This window comes from Schistocerca serialis, chromosome 9 (genome assembly GCF_023864345.2).
Source record: "Schistocerca serialis cubense isolate TAMUIC-IGC-003099 chromosome 9, iqSchSeri2.2, whole genome shotgun sequence".
NCBI classification, from domain to species: domain Eukaryota; kingdom Metazoa; phylum Arthropoda; class Insecta; order Orthoptera; family Acrididae; genus Schistocerca; species Schistocerca serialis.
In genome coordinates this window covers 361,913,878-361,938,990 of record NC_064646.1, presented here as the reverse complement: position 1 = coordinate 361,938,990, position 25,113 = coordinate 361,913,878, and the positions used below count along the sequence as shown (strand labels likewise).

The window sequence follows — 25,113 nt, the reverse complement described above, 5'->3', positions numbered from 1 at the left end:
AAATACATCTGCTCTTGTAATCCCATAGTCTGGAGATGGGTGCAGGAAACCAAGCAAGCAATCAGGTCTGGACTACAAACAGTAACGCGTTCGTGCTGAGGAAAAGTGAGCCCAAAGTTGTAGAACTGTTCTGAGAGTGACTTCGATCCACTGAGGGCGTTCTGGTTATCAATCGGGCGTAGATGACCACCGAACTCACAGGGAAATATCTAGTGCTGTGAGGGGTATATACAATGCTTTCTGTCTTCGCGGTGTATGTACGAGTGATGTAAAAGGGTTAATTTTGTATAGTGCAGGATACGGATTGTATGTTTACTACATTGAGATGGTAAGTGATGGAGAGCGGTTTCATGCTCTAATGCACTCCTGTCCTCAGTTGGAGAGCAGCGTAATTGAGTGAGAGTCTTTCCGTATTTGACGATATGTAGTGGCACTTTGCAGGGTATAATTGTTGATGCAGTATGGCGATCTGTGTAAGATAGTTTTTTGCCTCTGAATGTCCTGTCTGCAGAAAGAAAGAAAAGGCGGACTGTGGTTTCACACTGGCGGCATCGGTAATTCGGAGGGTAAGTTCGATAAGAGCCAATCATAATACTTGATCCATTCACAAGACATCCTTTGTGCTGGGATATAGGAGTCTCTAAATAGCAGTGAGAATGTTGACATATGTTGAAAGCAGGAAAGGTAGCATGTGATGGATGGGAAGCCACATTACGACTGCAAGGAAGAATGCATTCGACATTATTCTGCACTCTTTTCATGAACAGGTTATGTTAGCACAAGCATTTCTGTGCATACAGGCCGAGACATCACGAGAACTCCTACAAAAGCACACGTTAAGCATTTCTAGGACACTATGAAATTTCTGTTCCAGAACCACTGCTGTCAAGAGGAGACATTACCTGGTCATCGATCGGTGTCAGACTGTAGCTGGGATCATAATATTTAGTTGTGGTTACACTGGTAAATATGTTCCTGGCTTCCAACATTCTCTTGAGTCTTGTATGTATTTGATGATCTGTAGACAACATTTGCAGGGTTTAACTGTCAGTGTAATTTAGCAATCTGTACAAAATAATTTTACTACTGAAAGTCTTGTCTGCAGAAAACAATGGCGAAAGGATCGCTAGGAACAATGCACACTGTGCTATTCTGGGAAGCATTGGAACATCTCTCTCAGCACTGGACCGTACCGCAGCTATGTATCATCACGCCAGCAACAGTAAACACAAGTGCTGCCCAGGGGTGTCTCTCATATGGGACCGTCGTTAGTCCACTGTATATCGGAAAATAGACCTAACTTGTATCTGGAGCTGCGTGAAAGCGATGGCTCGTGCTTGCCTGCCTCTAGCAATATCTCATGGCGGCGCCTGTGCTCTGCAAATAGGTCTTCACTCCTGTCCGGTTGCATCAGCAATAGTGCCTAGATGATCACGTATTTCGAGAGGAATTTGTCAGATATCAAGTATGAAATGGATATCGCTGCCTCATGTTTGAGGGCACCTGTGCGTGGTTTGACAGCTACCAGTGCATCTCAACTACTGGGAGGGTGTGCGGTAGCGTTTTGTGCTACCCAGTGGACAGGGGACAGCGGGTGGTGCGTGGGCACGTTGTTTGCGTGTCTGCAGAGTGTTATTTAGGAGTAGTTTACAGGTATGTGGACTGTGTGGCGTGACCCCAAGCATGTCAGAGCATGTGTTTTGTATCAGCGTGATAAATATACTATCTCAAATTCATCCCAAAATAAACTGTTCCAAAATAAATCAAGTAGACTCCTTCCTTCCTCCAGCAGTCCACCACAGGGTGAGTCATTTTCCCCTCCAGATAAACATCTTCTGATATGTCATGGAACAGACAACAGTGCCCTCTGGTGACAGTACTATGTACTAGGTCCATAGCTTGTGGTGACCACACTGTTTCTCTCCATTTTCCCCCCACCATCTTGAGTTGCATCACAGAACTGATGACAGCACCCTGTGGTGGTGGTACTGTGTGCTAGGTCCAGACCTCATGGTGAACACACTGTTTTCCACCATCTTCTATAATGTTACTTGTGTCATCAGCTGACGTCATGGCTGCCATCTTGGATTACGTTACAGATGACAGTGCCCTCTGGTGGTGGTAGTGTGTACTAGGTCAGTTGGGCTCTGTACCTCATGGCGAACACACTGGATTGTGGTAGTGCCTCAAATGGTTTAAATAAAGACTGGTGCATGATTTCAACAGTTGATGATTAGCAACTATGTTTGCAGAGTCTTTTAGATGGAGTATTATTTTGATGATTTACTAGTTGTTTGGCTCTTAGGACATAAATATGTTGCATTATTTACATGTGGTTTGCAGGTCTGTAGGCTGTGTGTCATGTCAGAGCGTGTATTCTGTATCACTGTGATAAATATACTATCTCTCAAAATCCGCCCCTAAATAAATTGTCCCAAAATAAATAAAGTACACTCCTTCTTCTCTCCAGCAGTGCAGTGCAGGCTGGGTCCTTTTCCTACCAATCCCTAGGAAGAGGTGGTGGTCAGATGACTTTGGTTAGTGGAGGTAGTCCAAAGACCCTTTGTTATCCACCATTTTCTTATGTTAGTAGAGATAGCCCAAGTGACCATTCTTTACTGCCAAAATTCAAATTTCTTGCCGATCCCTAGGAGGAGGTGGCGTTCAGGTGACTTAGGTTAGTGGAGGTAGCCCAGGTGCCTTTTATTTCCCGCCATTTTCTTAGGTTAGTAGAGATAGCCCAATTGACCTATCTTCCCATCTAAATTTAAACTTCCAGCCAATCCCTAGGATGAGGTGGTGGTAGGGTGACTTAGGGTAGTGGAGATAGCCCAAGTAACCTATTTTCCCCCCACTTTCTTAGTTTAGTAGCGGTTTGTATTATCCTGATGGAATTTGAACTTCCAATCATTTTCTGTGGGATGTGGTTAGGTTAGTGGGGGTAGCCCAATTGACCTATCTTCCCACCAAAATTCAAACTTCCCGCCAAAATCCTCCATCTTGAATGACGTCATCACCACCATCTTGGATGACATCATGTGCTGCTGAAAAGTCTACACGCCGCCATCTTGGATGATGTCATCGCCACCATCTTTTATACATCTGGCAAGAATGCAGAGTGTGCTTGTACTGTCCTTGTCCCAGTACTACTGTCCTCTTCCAAAACCTTTTCCAAGGCTTCAGAAAAAGTATATAGTTCATTTTTTTAGATAAAGTCGACGTTATGATTCGGTAGCTATAAACGTTAATAGTCACAGTGTCCACTGTAGCTTAGCGAAATGGCCTCATTCTGGGTGTACACTCGCATGCAAAACTTAAGGACGAAAGTACCTCTCGCATAATATGTCACTGACAAGTAACACACGCTCACAACATTTGACCCCTATGGATTGTTTTCTATGGGGGCGTGTGGAGCATAATGTTTCTATCGCAGTAACAGCTACAATAAATGATTTGAAAGCAGCTATTGAAAACTAAGGTGCCAAAATAACAGTTGCAACGATTTGGAACTTGCTGGATTCCATCGGTCAGCGTCTAGACCACAATAGCCAACAATCTGAACACTTTCGACACATGAATGCTTCCTACATTTGTTCATATTACACACATCAAAAAAAGTTTTGCATCGCCTCGGTTCCGAGAGTTCCGGAACCTGTACAGAAAATTGGTATAGAGATCAATATAAACATCATTTCCGCTCTTTTTATTGCTCATGAGAACCACACATTGCATGTTGTACCACCATACAGCGAGACCTTCAGAGATGGTGGTGAAGATTGCTGTACACATCAGTACCTCTAATACCAAGTAGCACGTCCTCTTGCATTGATACAGGCTCTATTCGTCGTGGCATGCTATCCACAAGCTCATCAAGGCACTGTTGGTCCAGATTTCGCTCTCCTCAACGGCGATTCGGCGTGGATACCTCAGATTGGTTGATGGGTCACGTCGTCCATAAACAGCCCTTTCCAATCAATCCCAGGCATGTTCGATACGGTTCATGCCTGGAGAGCATGCTGGCCACTCTAGTCGAGCGATGTGCACAATGGGGGTGTAAATTGTCGTCTACGAAGACGAATGCCTCGTCAATATGCTGCCAATACGGTTGCACTATCGGTCAGAGGATGGCATTCACCTATCGCACAGCCGTTACGGCGCCTTCCATGACCACCAGCAGTGTACGTCGGCCCCACATAATGCCACCCCAAAACAGCAGGGAACCTTCACCTTGCTGCACTCGCTGGACAGTGTGTTTAAGGCGTTCAGCCTGGCCGGGTTGCCTCCAAACACGTCACCGACGGTTGTCTGGTTGAAGGTATATGCGACATTAATCGATGAAGAGAACGTGATGCCAATTCTGAGCGGTCCATTCGGCATGTTGTGGTGCCTATCTGTACCGCGCTGCGTGGTGTCGTGGTTGCAAAGATGAACTTCGCCTGGACGTTGGGAGTGAAGTGGCGCATTATGCAGCCTATTGCGCACAGTTTGAGTCGTAACACGACGTCCTGTGGCTACACGAGAAGCATTATTCAACATGGTGGCTTTCCCATAATCCGTAGGTAGCGGTCATACACTGCAGTAATAGCCCTTGGGCGGCCTGAGCGAGGCATGTCATCGACACTTCCTGTCTCTCTGTATCTCCTCCATGTCCGAACAACATCGCTTTGGTTCACTCCGAGACGCCTGGACACTTCCCTTGTTGAGAGCCCTTCCTGACAGAAAGTAACAATGCGGACACGCTCGAACCGCGGTATTGACCATCTAGGCATGGTTTAGCTACAGACAACACGAGCCGTGTACCTCCTTCCTGGTGGTATGACTGGAATTGATCGGCTGTCGGACCCCCTCTGTCTAATAGACGCTGCTCATGTATGGCTGTTTACATCTTTGGGCAGGTTTAGTGACATCTCTGGACAGTGAAAGGGACTGTGTGTGTGATACAATACCCGCAGTCAACGTCTATCGTCAGGATGTATGCATACTGAATTCTGAAATTTTTCTATACCTTAAAAAATATTAGTGTTACAGCTACCAAAAGTTTTGTGTACACGTTTTTGCGACGCCCTGTGTACTCGGAAGTCCTGCTGTTCAGAGCAAATTATGCTGTTTTCTTGAGCAGCGGTAGTTTCGGCGTGCCTTGCGGTCAACGAGGATGCGTAATATCATCAGAATAGAAGCCCCAATGTTGTCTCTGTTGTTTCCCCGTACAGCACTTACGGAGCTGCAGAAAGAGAGGAGTTCGACAGTTGTCAGGGCACCTCACTCCTTCATCACCAGCGACATATGGAAATGGCTGCAATATATCTGACCGACATACGTACATCATCAAATTTCACAAGGATCCCCCGCTCCCTGCTGCACAACTTAACCACAACAGCTGTTTACCTTTTGTCTACGGACCAGCGAGGTTCGTGACAGACTGCTGCGAATACATTAAATTTTATTCTGCAGAGGAATTGTAGTAGATATGAAAAAATAGATAATATTATCTTGTAGATGTGCTAATCTGTGCTTAATTTGTGAGTACGTTCTGTGTACCTCCTTTTTTGAGGCGCTGCATATCTTCTAATTTACCAAATCACTTGCATAAAAACTGTAGTTTTTTAATCTTGCCCTGTTTTGGATATACTCGTATTCCCTTTGACGCCCCTGTGTGAAACATACGTTTACACGCGCCATGGAAATAGCATTTTGCTGCTTATACAGCAACACGAACTGCAACCTATGTTCGGCAACACTGCGGGCTACTATTGCCTTGGAATGGTTGTGGAAATACAGTTCCTTGCCAGAAGTGTCTACAGTGGGCCACAGTACGGTTATGAAACAGAGGAAAGTGAGTTAGCAGCAATGTGTGCGAATCTTCCGCCTTTGCCGACCACAAGGAAAAATGTTAGAAAGGAAGAGGGGAAAAGATAAATGGGGCTTTTTTCAAGAAGCGCTGCTTACGAAACTTTAGCTAGTGAACTGATGATGGATACATACCTTTCCCAGAGTGTTGAAAGACGATTCTGAATACATCGCAAAAGCAGTTCGCCTGGGAAATAGTAAGATCAATACCAACATGAACGAATGTATACCAGTTAGAACTAGCTTGGGGATCATCTTCACGTTTTGGCTACTGGCGGTCCACATAGAAGTTAGATGCACCTCTTTAAAGTGCACTTCTCATCGACATGTCACTTAGTTCTAACCATTTTCAACACTTTGGTGGAATTCATTAAGGTAAGATGAAATAACTATCAAGTGTTTATGTTAATATTTTTAAGGTTCGTCAGTTGAGTGAAAGAACTATGAACGTCTTGAACGTGATGCGTTTACGACCACAATTATGGGGTGAGATGGGCAAACTCGTTCATCCTTGGAAACTAGTTCACTGTTGATCACTCTTTTCTGGGAACCTTTCATTTTTACTCGTTCGCCGTTCATTTCTGCTTGGTATATGGTTGTTATGAAAAACTGAAAAGTAGTAGTATAGATGACTGAAGATCTAAGACGCCAAGAGGGAGTACTTGCCTCCCTCCTGGCGTAAAGAGTTTTCATTCATAACAGAATTCTCAAACACTTGTAATTTTCGTGATTCTGCAAAACTTCTCGTTTAGCCAACTGTAGCGTTATGAGGCTGATCGCAGTGAAATAATATAAGGTGGCGCACGAAAAACCGGCCCCGAGTACAGACTGGTCGCCAATTACACACGATTTGTTGACCGCTACTAACAGAATAGATAAACATGTAATAAGTAGGCAGTTTCCGCCCCCCTGTAGCTGAGTGGTCAGCGCGACAGAATGTCAATCTAAAGGGCCCGGGTTCGATTCCCGGCTGGGTCGGAGATTTTCTCCGCTCAGGGAGTGGGCATTGTGTTGTCCTAATCATGATCATTTCCTCCCCATCAACGCGCAAGTCGCCGAAGTGGCATTAAATCGAAAGACTTGCACCCGGCGAACGGTCTACCCGAAGGGAGGCTCTAGTAACAACATTAGGTAGTGAAGAACTAATAAATAAGCAAATGCAAACAACTTCGAAACAATAGATGACGATTGGTGGTCGACAATGAGCAGTCTAGTACTCGAGGCCGATTTTTCGGCCACCCTGTACCACTGAAATGGTATTGTAGAAGTTATCGCATTCTCTTTACAAAATGTGACACCAGACACTCGATTATGGAGAGCGGGCTTCATTCGGTTGTTAAGTCGGTCTGCCTTCCATAACAACGAACATTCTCTTTTACCTTGGATCAAAATAAGACGGAAAATTGCCACTCGTGCCGACTTCCTTTGCATGTGTAATAACAAAAAAAAAAAAATCTTACCTTTTGCAAGTATTTCTTCTGTAGTTTATCGAAATACTGAAGTAAGCTGATATACCTGTTACCTGAAAAGATGAATGCATTGCATACCATGTAATTTACGTAATTATGAAATACATTTTAATTACCGGTCATGGACGCTGAGTAGGATACGAAAAGAACAAGAAGTTCAGAGTTAAAAAAAGGTTTGAAACATAACAAGAACGGACGTGCGCAGCGAACAAATGAACAACTCGATACTGAACTAAACTATGAGCATTCGACAGTGGAACTGCGACGAGTGGCCACGAGAAGAAGGACGAGTCCGCCCGAGCGAGACCGAGACAGACGGGAACGGGACGGAGGCTGGAACGAGACCGGCCGACTTGCCGTTGCGGGAACGAGATCGACCGTTTCCCGTTCCCGGGAACTCTAAGTAGAAAGCCTGCACCGGAGTTAACTATGAAAGACCGTTCCTTAGAATTCGTTCCTCGGTCGTTCCGTTCATCTCGATGAACCGTTCCTTTGGACCCGTTAGTTGGCGAACAACCCATCTCTATTATGGGGCGGAAAAGTAACGTACACATGGGTGGGGGGGGGGGGGGGGGAAGAACGACTGACAAGTTTCTACTCATGAACACGAAAACACGCGTGCTGGAGCATCAGAAAAGTTAACGAGTCTTTAAAACCTATACAGCATACGTTTTTCCCCCACTACAGCAGATCTGCTACAACAGTAGCAGCGGAAATGTCCTTTTTGAGAGTTAAGTCTTGTTTTACTTTCTATGCTACATATCTATGGTCGTAGATGTACTTATCACATCCATGAAATTCATGATTCTCTCGTGTTGCCACTTCTTCATTTCCGTAGACAACCGAGAACCTACCACGACGTAGCGGAGGAGTCAGCCTACTGTTTCCCAAATGAAGCCGTTGTTTTCCAGGGACGAATATGATCAGAAGCCTTGTGATTTGAAGGGAATGAGAGACAACAAGAGCAAACTTAATAACAAAGTAAATGGATGCTTACTGTACAACTCTCACTGACTAATTAAGTCTGTCTTAAACGGGAGTAGTTTCCTAATCTTCTGCACTAAGATTGCATCAAAAGTTTGGAGCTTACAGATATTTATTGAAGAATGTAGGGTTAATTTCTGACAATGAGGAGCGAAAATGCGGCAAGATAGCTGCATGTAACTTACAAAGTAGCAGATAATGAGATTTTTTATGGTTCACTAAATTTTTCATTCTCGGTTCTTTTGTAACATTTTCTGAGATAATCTCTGCGTCTGCCTTTTACACTTATTTATCAGTCTTTAATTTATTTTTGTATGACGCAATTTTATCTCCCTTCCTTTCCACAGCTGTATTGGATTTTGGATTTGAATAATTGAAGCCTTCGATACAACTCAAATTACCCATTTCATTTTCAATTTTTTTTTCTAACAAGGATACAGAGTTCTCATGAACGCCATTTACATCAGTTAAACCGTTGTGTGTGCAAAATTTTATCAGATATTTCACCTAACTTACTAAGTGCTAACACAGCGTCGCCATGCAAATGGTGGCTTCAATATGGGATCCAGCAAGCGGTCTACTTATTTTTAGTAAGTCTATGCAGACAACAAACAAATCGAGTGTGTCACGTATGGGGGCCATCTTTCGAACTGAAGCGAAATAATGTTGTTCCATTACTCAGGCTTACATGACTTGACACTGTAGTGCTGTCGGAAAGAGGAAGCAAGGGTGAGAGAGAGAGAGGAAGCATTTGTAATGCCAGACGTAGATATGGCTAGCGATACGAAATATTCTCCTTCCTTAGTGATTTAATTCGACTACATTCGATTATCCACGTTTTGCTTTTGTTGATGTTCATCTTATATCCTCCTTTCAAGACACTATCCATTGCGTTCAACTGCTCTTCCAGGTCCTTTGCTGTCTCTGACAGAATTACAATGTCATCGGCGAATCTCAAAGTTTTTATTTCTTCTCCATGGATTTTAATTCCTACTCCAAATTTTTCTTTTGTTTCCTTTACTGCTTGATCAATGTACAGATTGAATAACATCGGGGATAGGCTACAAACCTGTCTCACTCCCTTCCCAACCACTGTTTCCCCTTCATGCCCATCGGCTCTTATAACTGCCATCTGGTTTCTGTACAAATTGTAAATAGCCTTTCGCTCCCTGTATTTTAACACTGCCACCTTCAGAATTTGAAATAGAGTATTCCAGTCAACATTGTCAAAAGCTTTCTCTAAGTCTACAAATGGTAGAAACATAGGCTTGCCTTTCCTTAATCTATCTTTTAAGATAATTCGTAGGGTTAGTATTACCTCACATGTTCCAACATTTCTACAGAATCCAAACTGATCTTCCCCGAGGTTGGCGTCTACCAGTTTTTCCATTCGTCTGTAAAGAATTCGCGTGAGTTTTTTGCAAGCGTGACTTATTAAACTGATAGTTCGATAATTTTCACATCGGTAAACACCTGCTTTCTTTGGGATTGGAATTATTATATTCTCTCCCAAGGCTGTCAGTAGTTCTAATGGAATGTTGTCTACTCCCGGGGCCTTGTTTCGACTTGTGTCTTTCAGTGCTCTGTCAAAGTCTTCACGCAGTACCATATCTCCCATTTCATCTTCATCTACATCCTCTTCCATTTCCATATTATTGTCCTCAAGTACATCGCCATTGTATAGACCCTCTGTATACTCCTTCCACCTTTCTGCTTTCCCTTCTTTGCTTAGAACTGGGTTTCCATCTGAGCTCTTGATATTCATGCAAGTGGTTCTCCTTTCCCCAAAGGTCTCTTTAATTTTCCTGTAGGCAGTATCTATCTTACCCCCAGTGAGATAAGCCTCTGCATCCTTACATTTGTCCTCTAGGCATCTCTGCTTACCATTTTGCACTTCATGTCGATCTCATTTTTGAGACGTTTGTATTCCTCTTTGCCTTCTTCATTTACTCCATTTTTATATTTTCTCCTTTCATCAATTAAATTCATTATATCTTCTGTTACCCAAGGATTTCTACTAACCCTCGTCTTGTTACCTACTTGATCCTCTGCTGCCTTCACTATTTCGTCCCTCAGCTACCCGTTCTTCGTCTACTGTATTTATTTCCCTCATTCCTGTCAATCGTTTCCTAAGGCTCTCCCTGAAACTCTTTACAACCTCTGGTTCTTTCAATTTATCCAGGTCCCATCTACTTAAATTCCCACCTTTTTGCAGTTTCTTCAGTTTTAATCTACAGTTCATAACCAATAGATTGTGGTCAGAGTCCACATCTGCAACATTGTTGCAGTCACACATTGGAATAAAATAAGGGCCATGAAAACGCGCCATCAATAATAAGCTATCTGATCAAAAGTATTCAGGCACCCCTACGTAATGCGGATCTGATCACTAGATGCCAACAGAGGTAGACCCGCCAGTATAAAAGAAGGCGAGGAATATTGGGCGGTCAGTAGCGAAGTGTAACAGCAGAGTAGGTCGGCCAGGAGGGCCCGTTGAATTCGAGCGCGGTCCCGACGTTGGATGTCACCTGAGTAACAGATCCATGAGGTACATTTCAACCCTTCTAAAGTCGCCTAAGTCGACTGTTGGTGATGAGATTGTGAAGTGGACACGCGAGGGAACAACCATAACTAAACAAAGACAAGGCAAATCTCATGTACTGTCAGACAGGAACCATAGAGCACTCCAGATGATGATTGTAAAAATTCGCATTAAACCAGCGACAGGAAGCACCCATGAGTTGCAAAATGCTACCAGTAGTCCAGCTAGCACAGTGACTATCTATAGGTAGTTAAAAAGAAGCCACACATTTCTGTAGTCGATGCTAAGCGTCGCTTGAGGTGATGTAAAGAGCGGCGCTACTGGACAACGAGTGATTTGGTTACCCTGTAGACATCCGATGGAAGGGTTTAGTGTTATACGGGAGCCAAGGTAGCCCCTGAGGGCCGGCAACCCATATAACACCACAGAAGACGAGGTTGTCTATGCCCAAGGCGTACCCCCGGCCGGTGTGGCCGTGCGGTTCTATGCGCTTCAGTCTGGAACCGCGTGACCATGCCTCGGGCATGGATATGTGTGATGTCCTTAGGTTAGTTAGGTTTAAGTAGTTCTAAGTTCTAGGGGACTAATGACCTTAGAAGTTAAGTCCCATAGTGCTCAGAGCCATTTGAACCATTTGAACCCAAGGCGTACCAAAATCACACTGGCTATTTACATACAAGATAGTGGAAACTGGCATTCCGAGCACTACTTCCTGCAGAGGGAGCTCGAGCCACGGCCTGCAGGAAGTATCACTACGCCTAAACCTGATTGGCTGGAGACAGCTATTTAGGGGCTAGAACCAGCCCAGAAGTTCAGTTCACATGCCGACTTCGTGTACTGCGACCATTGAAGATTACATCTTCGTCTCTGAATTGTACTGTTACTAGTGTGTGTGTGTGTGTGTGTGTGTGTGTTTTACCACAACCCTTTGTGGAAAATTAGAAGTGCACTTTAGTTTGCCTAAATTAGGAGACTTTTACTGGCATCGTTATTGTTACCTTCCCTTTGTTGTTCTGTCAACAACCTTGTGAACTTACATCAATAAAAGTTGTGTTTGTGAAAAATTGCGAATTGTCAGTCCCAATATTTAGGTTTGAAGAGTGCCTGCAGGACGTTAGATGTCAATATGTTTAGCGCCATCAATGAAGCACGGAGAAGACTGTGTTACAGCTTGGGAATTATTTTCTTGGTTACGCTACTGTCCACTTACTGCGCTTAAGGAAACGCCAAATGCGGAGGGTATAGACACATTTTACAGCACTGTGTACTGCGTACAGCAGAGGAACATTTTAGAGATGATAATACCAGCATGACAATGCACCCTGTCGTAAAGCAGCATATGTGGGGCAATGGTTTGTGGAAGATAACATTCCTCACATGGCCTCAACTGCCTAGTCTCGATCTGAACCTAATGAATCACGTCTGTGATGAGTTAGAACATCGACTTCGCCCCAGACTACAAAGTATAATATCACCAACTTCCCTGGTTTCGCCTCTTGAGGAAGAATAGGCTACCATTCCTCCACAGGCGTTCAGATACCTCATTGAAACTGTCCCCAGCAGAGTTCAAGCCGTCATAAAGGCGAGGGGTAGGGACATTTCATGTTAATGACCACTAATATGTGTCCGTATACTTTTGATCAGATAGCGTATATCCTGCCACAAATATCAAGATAAGAATGCGTGCCTGACCCAGTGGCGGATACGTGTGCCTCCCCCCCCCCTCCCCGCCCTTCTGCGGGGCCGCCCGCTTTGCATCCCTCGCCCCCCCGGCAGTCAACCCGCACGCTATTCGTTCGTTCCTTTCGTCAGTTGACTTGACTGAATCGAGTTATCGAGTAGTTGTACTTTCCTATGTAGCACGCGCGTCCGCGTCATCGTATTTTACACCTTTCTATCTGGCACATAAATAGCTAACATATATCTACGAGAACGCTGCTATGACGTATTGGAAAAGAACTGTTTCTATTCTAACGCTGGACCATGTTACGAATGACATGAGGGAACGTTCTGGTGAAGAAACTATTTATCATTTAAAATCCAACATACTTTTGCCCTCACAACTACTGAAACATGACGGTAATGGTTTGCCATATAAATTGAATCAGTGCTTAAATGAACTACCGTTCTTTGAAGAAGAATCACTCTTTGTGATTAAAAATAGAGTAATGAGAGAGATTTTCAATGCAAGCAAACGAGCATAAATGCCCTTAATGATCGTGATCTGTTATGCAAGCGTTGTCTGTCCTAGATCTGACTATCTACTTTGCACACGTTGTATAAAATATTTGCTTGTCTACCTGCATCTATTGCTTGAGTAGAAAGAAATTTTTCAACATTGCAGAGTATAAAGACATGGCTGGTTTTCCTTATTTTATTACGATTATCATTTTTCTCCGTGTAGGTCGGCACAACAAAATATTTTCGTATTTGGAGGAGAAAGTTGGTGACCGAAATTTTGTGAGAAGATTCCGCCGCAGAGATAAACGCCTTTGCTTTAGTGGTGTCCACCCGAAATTCTGTATCACGCCTGTGACACTTTCTCCTCTATCTGGAAATAATACAAAAAGTGCAGCTCTTCTTTGCACTTCACCGATGTACTCTGTTAGTCCTACCGATAAGGATCCCAGACCACGCAGCAGTACTCCTAAAGAGGACGGACTAGTGCAGGCTCTGTTAAACACTCACCTTGACATTGACTGTCCTATTGATGATGTAATTAACCAATTAGCCAGGAATAATAGGCGCATAGAATTCATCATTTAAGAAAGAGAACCACAATTGTAACTTTTTTATATCATAAAATGGCATTGTCTTGTATATGTGTATAATCAGTATAAATTAAACTTCCTTAAACTTTGCACGTGACTTGATTATTTTGTATTACAGTAAAAGTAAAGGTAGCTCATGATATCTTTAGCTCCCCCTCCTTGAGGTTTTTCTATATCCGCCGCTGACCTGACATGCATAAGATTTCTGAAGAGGCTTTTCTTTCTTCGTTTCTTTAACGTTGATCTGAAATTTTGCTTTAGTGGTACAACGTAAATCTTGCGTCTATGCAAGATTTGTATTGGTTAAAAACAGTCTTGGTTGCAATTTTAGTTTTTCATTTTTCAACTACGCGTTTCGCCTTGTTTAGGTATCTTCAGGTTATCTTAATTTGATATTTCTTAGAAGGATCCTTTAGTCAGTGTAGCTAAAGTGCATCGTCGAATATATCAGCCCAACATAGCCTTCGTTAAACTCAGTAAAAACTTTTCTAGATTGACGCGAGTGACACTAAGACCTGCATAACGTATTCCCGTTCACAGGAGCTTCTTCGGAACGCGTTATTCAGGTCTTGGTGTCACTCGTATCCATCTAGAACAGTTTTTACTGAGTTTAACTAAGGCGACGTTGGCCTGATGTATTCGACGATGCCCTTTGGCTAGAACTGACTTAAATTATCCTTCTAAGAAATACCAAATTAAGATAACCTGAAGATGCCAAAATAAGGCGAGACGCGTAGTTGAAAAATAAAAAACTAAAATTGCAACCAGGACTGTTTTTAACCAATACTGTTAAGCACTGGTTTGCTGTATGCCATATATGGATTGGAAGAATTTCTATGCAAGATGTTTCCCGCATCGCAGATAGTGTTTAGTTCGTCCCGTAAATTCGTGCTTTGTTACTTATGCGGTACTATTTCTTTAATGACGAAATGTGTATCGCGATTTAGCCGTGGTACCAAGAAAAAGGAAACCTTCCACATCAGTTCTCTAGGACAGAAGTCGACACAGAAATGGAGCGCAATCGGCGGCGTGAGTTGTGGCCAGGAAACCGCAGCTTCCCCTGTCGATTGCAGCGAGGCACCGTTCCCGGCGTTTCCTCCTCTGCCGTGAGTCGAGACTCGCCAACGTGTTAGACATGCAGCCGGCTGTAGCACTCGTCTGCGCTCTCTGCCTTTCTGCGATCGGCCCCAGCTATCAGTTCCGCCTGCCTTGGACCAAGAGCCGACAAGGGTCCTTCGAGGACTTTGAGAGGGAGACAGGCCTCTCCCAACTCGGAGATCCCGTCAGCGCGAACAGAGAAATCGTCTACGTAGGCGCACCAGACAGGACAGAAGGCGCCAAGTTCGCGGCGTACCAAGAGGCTGCAGGAAATCCGCTGGACACGAAGGATGAAGTGGAGGAGCCGCTGTTGAAGAAGACGAATTTCGTCTACGGCCCCGATCATGAGGACAACATCCGTCCAGCGGGGCCACCTCTGGAACAGCCCGCCGACGGCGAGTATCCGGTACCTCCTGATGATGCGGACATCTCAGACATGTCGAGGCGTGCCTCCATACCAGAGTGGTGGTTAACCAACCCCGACAGACGGAGCTATATACATGAAGCTCGTTCTGAGGAATCTGAGGATGATTTACAACCCTAGTGGTGAGTATCTGCTCAGGCTAAGGCTGTCCCTACACTAACGATAACGTTGTGCAATATTTAGTATTGTGCAAAATTGCTGACCGTGTGTGGATTAGACTGAATGATGTGCAATATGCAGGGTGGACCACAACTCCACTTTCTGATTCTTCTTCTTGTGGTCTTCAGTCCTGAGACTGGTTTGATGCAGCTCTCCATGCTACTCTATCCTGTGCAAGCTTCTTCATCTCCCAGTACTTACTGCAACCTACGTCCTTCTGAATCTGCTTAGTGTATTCATCTCTTCGTCTCCCTCTACGATTTTTACCCTTCACACTGCCCTCCAATGCTAGATTTGTGATCCCTTGATGCCTCAGAACATGTCCTACCAACCGATCCCTTCTTCTTGTCAAGTCGTGCCACAAACTCCTCTTCTCCCCAATTCTATTCAATACCTCCTCATTAGTTATGTGATCTACCCATCTAATCTTCAGCATTCTTCTGGAGCACCACATTTCGAAAGCTTCTATTCTCTTCTTGTACAAACTATTTATCGTCCATGTTTCACTTCCACACATGGCTACACTCCGTACAAATACTTTCAGAAACGACTTCCTGACACTTAAATCTATACTCGATGTTAACAAATTTCTCTTCTTCAGAAACGCTTTTCTTGCCATTGCCAGTCTACATTTTATATCCTCTCTACTTCGACCATCATCAGTTATTTTGCTCCCTAAATAGCAAAACTCCTTTACTACTTTAAGTGTCTCATTTCCTAATCTAATTCCCTCAGCATCGCCTGACTTAATTCGACTACATTCCACTATCCTCGTTTTGCTTTTGTTGATGTTCATCTTATATCCTCCTTTCAAGACACTGTCCATTCCATTCAGCTGCTCTTCCAAGTCCCTTGCTGTCTCTGACAGAATTGCAATGTCATCGGCGAACCTCAAAGTTTTTATTTCTTCTCCATGGATTTTAATACCTACTCCGAATTTTTCTTTTGTTTCCTTTACTGCTTGCTCAATATACAGATTGAATAACATCGGGGAGAGGCTACAACCCTGTCTTACTCCCTTCCCAACCACTGCTTCCCTTTCATGTGCCTCGACTCTTTATAACTGCCATCTGGTTTCTGTACAAATTGTAAATAGCCTTTCGCTCCCTGTATTTTACCCCTGCCACCTTCAGAATTTGAAAGAGAGTATTCCAGTCAACATTGTCAAAAGCTTTCTCTAAGTCTACAAATGCTAGAAACGTAGGTTTGGCTTTCCTTAATCTTTCTTCTAAGATAAGTCGTAAGGTCAGTATTGCCTCACGTGTTCCAATCTTTCTGATTACATTTGTATAAAACAGAGAATGGGGAAAGAAAGAGAAAGGATGGGTGGGAATTCGTGACTTTCAGTCACACAGGGCATTGTGGTAATGCCGTGCGAGAGTTGAAAATTTGTGCTGAGCCAAGACTTGAACCTGGATTTACCGCTTCTCACGAGCGGTTGTCTTAACCGCTTCAGCCATCCGGACACGGTCCATGACCGACTCAAATTTCCAACTTATCGCACGCTGCAATGCAGCGTCCCTCGTCCATTAATCCCTTCTAGCAAATTACTAATTTCCGTTGGGCTTCGGACCATATTAGTGCAGCCGCACTGAAATAAACGTCAAGGAGCCGCCGCGATCTTACAAGAATGTGTATGTCTGAGGGGTGTCTGGTCTGTCGGACATTTCCGACAGAAGACTCCATATATCTTCTAAGTATTTTGGCATAAGGGATCCACGGTCTCTGGCAACTCGTTACAGAGCCATTGCATTTTGTTTGGTTTCTTGCATCAGCTAGCTTTGTAACTGTATTGCACTGAAATAGTGAACAACAGCGAAAATGTCGACGTATACGCTGGTAATCCGCTCACAGTATCTGTTGTCGATAACAGTAACGCCCTCTTTAAGTCAATGTGCTCAAGTTTCCATTCAGTACTGCTCGGTTTGTTTTTCGGTAGTGTTAGTTGCTTGTTAACAATTATACACTGCAGTACTGTGGATAGGTTTACCGATAAAGAGTTGTCCGATATGCACCTCTTGTAGGAATCCACTGAACGTAATGGAAGAGCGGCACAACGACCCTACGCTGAGCTGTTTCTGCACCGACGACAACCACATTGCAGTACTTTTGCATATGAAGGTTATTTCAGTGCTGTGCATCGTGTGTTATGTGATGTACGTTTTACTCTCGTGAAGGTATTTTCACAGAAACATTGGTGAGTGCTGTAACAAAACCAAATAAATCATAATTACTTTACTACTCGGTAACGATCCATCAGAGATTGTGGGTCCCTTATTCCAAAATACTTCGGAAGTATCCCTGAACAATCTCTGAAAGTTTGTCTGTGGAATTCTGGTTGACTCTGAATTAGTACGGCGGTCAGACAATAAATAAGTCGCGCAGTTTGAGGCGTCATGTCACGGACTGCGCGGCCCCTCCCGCCGGAGGTTCGAGTCCTCCCTCGGGCAAGGGTGTATGTGTCGTTCTTACCATCTTTTTCTGTGAGCATACTCTCCCTGTAAACTTAAACACTTATCCCATCGCTCGACAAAGTGTTACAAGCCTGCAGCACATAGTTCGCATCTAACGGCTGACTCGTCGTGATATAACAAGTTTTTTGGTTCCTGTTACTACTGCAACCCGCAACACCGATGTGTCGTGGAGGCAGCGAAATACCCCAAGACGGGGAAACAATGTGCCATCACTGAATAACCAGGGCGGCCAGGACGCTCCTTGTGTGTAATTTTTATGTCCTTTGTTGAATTCCTGTATCCAGCTGAACAAAATTGAGAGATGCAGTTGTAATAGAACACGTGGCGAATTTAGCTACGGACATGCTCTATGGACAGTCCGTCCGCTCACAAAAGTGGCGTTGTTCTTGCCGGGTACACACACATAGCGCACTTCCTATCTTGATCTAATTGCGGATCATTGATCATTGTCCGCGGAAACTGTGTATCGGCTGTCTTCCAAGCTACATGTGCTGCCACCTTCTAGATAGGTATAGGCGCAAAATTTACAACGATTTGCCATATTCTGGCGTTTGTGACTTATTTATTGACTCATCCTCGTATAAGAGACCCACGGTCTCCGGCGGCTTGCCGCAGAATGATACAGCGATGCCAACCACCTCAGTTGTACATAGTCACCAATGGGAAACCAAATCCTGTGTTTTGTGCTGTACGTTTTGGAGATTACAAATACAGGCTATTGGTAAAAGTGTACGACAAACTCTGGATTGCATCGTAGCATGGCAATATGACAACAAACAGCATATGCTTTTTAGCTTTATATCTATATTGCACTGAAACCCGTGCACAGAGTGCGAATGTCGCCAGTATGCGCTGTGCACATTGTTTCCATTCGCTCACGGTACCTGCTGTTTACAAAGAAATGCCAATCCTGTGTTTTATGCTGTACGTTTCGGCGCTTACACATTACAGACTTTTTCAGTGTTGTGAAAGTATTTTCTCAAATAAAAGGTAATTTGGGTAACAAACTGAATAAATCATAGTTACATTATTATTGTGTAACGAACTGCAGGTCGTGAATCACTTACACTGTAATACTCGGAAGGTACATCAGAACAACCTCTGAAAGTTTGTCGGTGGAGTTCCTTTTCACCCTGTATGTTAACGAATCTATCGAAATTAGATTTTTATTGTACAAACTGTTTGCACTGTATGCTCTTTGGCTAATTCTGTATATCTTTGGCTGCGCAGTTGCGTATCCCAAACAGTTTGTTTTGCGCGATTTGTTGTGTTGTGTAAATCGAATTGTGGAATAGCTTTGAAGTCGGCTATGCGCACGTTCGTTTTAGAATTATTGGAAGTGTATAGAGATTTCCCAGAGTTATCGTGTGGAAAACCAAATGAACATAGTAACCGTCAGAAGAATACCGAGCAATATGATCAGTCGTTGTCCACGTACAGGTAAATATATCTGGAAGCAGTCAAGAAGTTTGATCCATTACGGACGAATTACAGGAAGATGTTGAGCTGCAAGGACAATATCTCGCAAATGAGTGTAGATTTCTTAATTATTGATGCAACTGTTTGCGGAATTACATTAAATAAACAAGCGCCTATCCTGAGAAAGTTCCGATATTCATTTGGCTCACTAATCCTCAAGTCACTTGCAAGGAAACCTCACCAAACTGTCCCGACATTTTAAGGAGAGAAAAGCCCCTTTGCAAAATATCAGCCCCAGTAATCGATCCCGCGCGGAAATTTGGGCCATAATTCTGAAACGACGCAGTGATTACCTGAAAGTACACCTTTTAAACATTCGCGCACAGGCCTGCTGATGTGATCGCGCGGTTCTAGGCGCTTCAGTCTGGAACCGTGCGAACGCTACGGTCGCAGGTTCGAATCTTGCCTCGGGCATGGATGTGTATGATGTCCTTAGGTTAGTTAGTTTTAAGTAGTCCTAACTTATAGGGGACTGATGACATCAGATGTTAAGTCCCACAGTGCTCACAGCCATTTGAGCAATTCGCGCGCACCGGTTGTCTCTCATAAACTTAAGCAACTGAAAAATTATTAAGAAATGAAGTTAATGATTTTCGATTCACAATTTAATTATGCCAGTGACACTGAAGCATAGCATATATCCTGCAAGCGTACTTCACTTTAGCGGTGCCAGCTTTAAAATCCAAAGAAAATAAGGCACAGCAGCGATGTTAATAACTGAAATAGAGTTACGTTGCTTTTCTAATGACGCACTAATTCGTTTCATTCATTTGCACTGCATTTGTGAGCCGCACCGTGAAAGTCAAAGCAAGGAGATCTCAGGCAGTAGCTACAAGTTAGTGAACAAAGCATATTACCAACGTTAAGCTGTGTTTCACAAAGGTCTTACACATTCCACTGTATGGTACTGCGCGCACAGGCATTAGGCGGCTGCAGTGCGGCAGAGCTAGTGACAGACAACCGCCGTTTAAAATCTGTACTTTTAGAAGGTCATAACTGCTTACTACCACAATTTTGGCCCAAATTTTCTAGCAGGATCGAGCGCTGGGGCTGTTACCTTGTAAGTGTGCATTTTTTCTTCTTAAAATAAGAGGTAAAATTGGTGGTGTTTTCTTGTTAGTTAATTTGATATGTCTGTCTTCCTCTCTTCTTATAATCGCTCCTTTATCAATCTACGCTTCCTCTTTTTCTGCGATCTCAGTGCCACCCCAAATAACCATATCCAACACATTCCACCATGTAACGTCAGTACATTAATTCTACTCCTCTTATACACTGAGGTGGCAAAATTCATGGGATACTGCTAATATCGCATCAGACGTCCTTTCGCCCGGCGTAGTGCGGTAACTCGACGTGGCATGAACTTAACAAGTTGTTAGAAGTCCCCTGCAGAAACATTGTGCCATGCTGTCTCTATAGTGGTCCATAATTGCGGAAGTTTTGCCGGTGCAGGATTGTGCACCAACTGACTCCTCGATTGTGTTCGTAAATGTTCGATGGGATTCATATCGGGCAATCTAGATGGCCAAAACATTCACTGGAAATGTCCAGAATGTTCTTCACATCAATAGTGAGAACTGTGCCGCATTGTCAGCCATAAAAATTCCATAGCTGTCTGGAAACATGAAGTCTATGATCGGCTGCAAATGGTCTCCAAGTAGCCGAATATACCCATTTCCAGTGAATGATCCATATAAACACAGTCCATACTGTCATGGAGCCACCACGAGACTGCACAGTGCCTTGTTGCCAACATGGGCCCATGGCTTTTTGGGGTCTGCACCACACTCGAACCTCACAGTCGAACACTATAATCAGTTCTCACCAACTGAAACCGGGAATAATCTGCCAAGGCCCTGGTTTTCAGTCGTCTAGGGGCACACTGATACGGTCACGAGTTCAGGAGAGGTGCTGCAGGCGATGTCGAGCTGTTAGCAAAGGCACTCGCCTCGATCGTCGCTGCCGTAGCCCATCAATGCCAAATTTCGCCGCACTGTCTTAATGGATACGTTCGCCGTACGTCTCACATTGATTTCTGCGGTTATTTCGCGTAGTGTTTCTTGTCAGTTACACGGACATCTCAACGCAAACGCCGCTGCTCTCGGTCGTTAAGTGAAGGTCGTCGGCACTGCGTTGTGTGAGGTGAGAGATAATGCCTGAAATTTGGTGTTCTCGGCACACTCTTGACGCTGTGAATGTCAATGGAATGTCCCATGTGTCTAGCTCCGACTACGATTCCGCGTTCAAAGACTTAATTCCCGTCGAGCCGCCATAATGACGTCGGAAACCTTTTCACATGAGTCACGTGAGTACAAATGACAGCTTCGCCAATGCAATGCCCTTTTATACCCTATGTAAGCTATGCTAACGCCATTTGTATAAGTGCATATTGCTATCCGATGACTTTCGTCACCTCTGTGTAAACAATGAGGATAGGAGAATGTGTGGAAAACACTGCTGAGCGGCCGGCCGGAGTGGCCATGCGGTTCTGGGCGCTACAGTCTGGAACCGAGCGACCGCTACGGTCGCAGGTTCGAGTCTTGCCTCTGGCATGGATGTGTGTGATGTCCTTAGGTTAGTTAGGTTTAATTAGTTCTAAGTTCTAGGCGACTAATGACCTCAGCAGTTAAGTCGCATAGTGCTCAGAGCCAACACTGCTGAGCAACCGGATGAAGTCACCCAAGTAGGGGGTCTGTCTTGTGCTAATCTGCCATAAAAATGTTTTAGGGAGAATATTTGCGACGCCATCCAGAATCCAGAGGCACTCGGGGAGATAAAGAACCCCGGCCAGACTGCATGTGTGGCGACAATATTGGACGGCCGCCATGGAGCCTTCGGACATCATTGCTGCTGTTCATGATACAAAATGAAATTCTGTAACGCCAGTCTTGCCTTTGTATAACTGAACGACTGACGTAATACGTTTTTGTTGCGCGAAGCCAAGCTCTTTATTATATTCAAAGTTAACACTGATTGAAATATTTAAAAGATAAGTAGGGAAATACGAGGCTTAATGAGTGTAATATTTACTTGAAGAATATATCTGAAATTCATTACAGCAGCTACCTTCGTTTTTATTCGTAGGTTGTAGTTAGTTATATGAAAGTAAGGAAGTGTGAGCATTGGCTTGAAGACTAATTTACAGTGCAAACTTGTATTTATTTTTAATATTTGCGTAACTGAAAGTAATAGTTTTGGAATTTATAAATACTGTGAGATAACTAGGACTTCTGATTCCACGTAGGGAGGAAGGCGACCTTAAAACGCAGTCAGGTGAATATAAAGCTCAACTATGGACGGTTGTAAGTAAATATACATTGCGCCTACTATGTGGGTTTAATATTTGGCCCCTATTGCGGGTGATCTCACCTGAGCCAGGACCCAAAGAGTGTGAGCAAATAGTTTAAAAACATTCTTGAACACGTTACGATAAGTGAAACGCCACAACCTCGAGACTGAACATAAAGTTCTTGTAATATCACTTCGCCCTCTGGAGCTAACCATCAGTATACAGATAAGCTCTCTCCAATAATTTCCACAAATAGGGTTTGGGAAAGATACACCATTATTTAATAATTATTTTTACGGAGAGACTAGGACAGCAGAGATCACATTTTCTGATACTTATATCAGTACAGCCTCACTATATTTAAAAAAAAATCGAACAGAGCAAATTAAGTGTATTAGAAGTGTATTCCTCATCAAAAATATATACTCTTTAGATTAAATTAGATTAGGTTAATACTAGTTCCATGGATCATGAATATGATATTTCGTAATGATGTGGAATGAGTCAAATTTTCCAATACATGACATAATTAAGTTAATTTAACAACATAAGTAAGTTAATATAACAACTTTTTCTTTTTTGCTTTTTTTTAATTTTTTTATAATTTTTTTTTCTTAATTTATATCTAAAAATTCCTCTATGGAATAGAAGGAGTTGTCATTCAGAAATTCTTTTAATTTCTTCTTAAATACTTGTTGGTTATCTATGAGACTTTTGATACTATTTGGTAAGTGACCAAAGACTTTAGTGGCAGCATAATTCACTCCTTTCTGTGCCAAAGTTAGATTTAATCTTGAATAGTGAAGATCATCCTTTCTCCTAGTATTGTAGTTATGCACACTGCTATTATTTTGAATTGGGTTTGGTTGTTAATAACAAATTTCATAAGAGAGTATATATACTGAGAAGCTACTGTGAATATCCCTATATCCTTAAATAAATGTCTGCAGGATGATCTTGGGTGGACTCCAGCTATTATTCTGATTACACACTTTTGTGCAATAAATACTTCATTCCTCAGTGATGAATTACCCCAAAATATGATGCCATATGCAAGCAATGAGTGAAAATAGACGTAGTAAGCTAATTTACTAAGATGTTTATCACCAAAATTTGCAATGACCCTTATTGCATAAGTAGCTGAACTCAAACGTTTCAGCAGATCATCAATGTGTTTCTTCCAATTTAATCTCTCATCAATGGACACACCTAAAAATTTTGAATATTCTACCTTCGCTATATACTTCTGATTAAGGTCTATATTTATTAATGGCATCATACCATTTACTGTACAGAACTGTATGTACTGTGTCTCATCAAAATTCAGTGAGAGGCCATTGACAAAGAACCACTTAGTAATTTTCTGAAAGATATTATTGACAATTTCATTAGTTAATTCTTGTTTGTCAGGTGTGATTACTATACTTGTATCATCAGCAAAGAGAATTAACTTTGCCTCTTCATGAATATAGAATGGCAAGTCGTTAATATATATTAAGAACAACAAAGGACCCAAGACTGACCCTTGTGGAACCCCATTCTTGATAGTTCACCAGTTTGAGGAATGTGCTGATCTTTGCATATTATGAGAACTGCTTATTTCAACTTTCTGCACTCTTGCAGTTAGGTACAAATTAAACCATTTGTGCACTGTTCCACTCATGCCACAATCCTTGAGCTTGTCTAGCAGAATTTCGTGATTTACACAATCAAAAGCCTTTGAGAGATCACAAAAAATCCCAATGGGTGGTTTTCGGTTATTCAGATCATTCAAAATTTGATTGGTGAAAGCATATATGGCATTTTCTGTTGAAAAACCTTTCTGGAAACCAAACTGACATTTTGTTAGTACCTCATTTTTACAGATATGTGAAGCTACTCTTCAATACATTACTTTCTCAAAAATTTTGGATAAAGCTGTTAGAAGGGAGATTGGATGGTAATTGTTGACATCAGATCTATCCCCTTTTTTATGCAAAGATATAACAATAGCATATTTCAGTCTATCAGGGAAAATGCCCTGTTCCAGAGAGCTATTACACAGGTGGCTGAGAATCTTACTTATCCGTTGAGAACAAGCTTTTAGTATTTTTCTGGAAATGCCATCAATTCCATGTGAGTTTTTGCTTTGAAGCAAGTTTATTATTTTCCTAATTTCAGAGGGAGAAGTGGGTGAGATTTCAATTGTATCAAATTGCATAGGTATGGCCTCTGCCATTAACAGCCTAGCATCTTCCAATGAACACCTGGACCCTACTATGTCCACAACATTTAGAAAATGATTATTAAAAATATTTTCAACTTCTGACTTTTTGTTCGTAAAGTTTTCATTCAGTTTGATGGTAATACTGTCTTCCTGTGCTCTTGGTTGACCAGTTTCTCTTTTAATAATATTTCAAATTGTTTTATTTTTACTATCAGAGTTGCTGATTTCAGACATGATACACATACTTCTGGATTTTTTAATAACTTTTCTTAATATAGCACAGTTCTTACTATCAGATACATTTCCCTTTTCCGGTTACAAGATATTTCTATACCCTTAGTAAGCCATGGTTTGTTACATGGTTTCTTATG

At 42.8% G+C, this 25,113-nt stretch overlaps 1 protein-coding gene across 2 annotated transcripts in view; it reads left to right on the top strand.

The window, feature by feature from the left end:
* Positions 1–14,702: 14,702 nt before the first annotated feature.
* Positions 14,703–25,113, top strand: part of LOC126419855 (uncharacterized) — a 29,819-nt gene continuing 19,408 nt past the window's right edge. The window contains exons 1-2 of one of the 2 annotated variants that reach the window (XM_050087111.1): positions 14,704–15,257; positions 21,975–22,308. In XM_050087111.1, coding sequence (XP_049943068.1) covers positions 14,749–15,255 — 507 coding nt within the window. In that variant the 5' untranslated portion in view covers positions 14,704–14,748 and the 3' untranslated portion in view covers positions 15,256–15,257; positions 21,975–22,308. Of the gene's footprint in view, positions 15,258–21,974; positions 22,309–25,113 lie in introns of those variants that run through there. The other variant, XM_050087112.1, reaches the window with a different exon arrangement.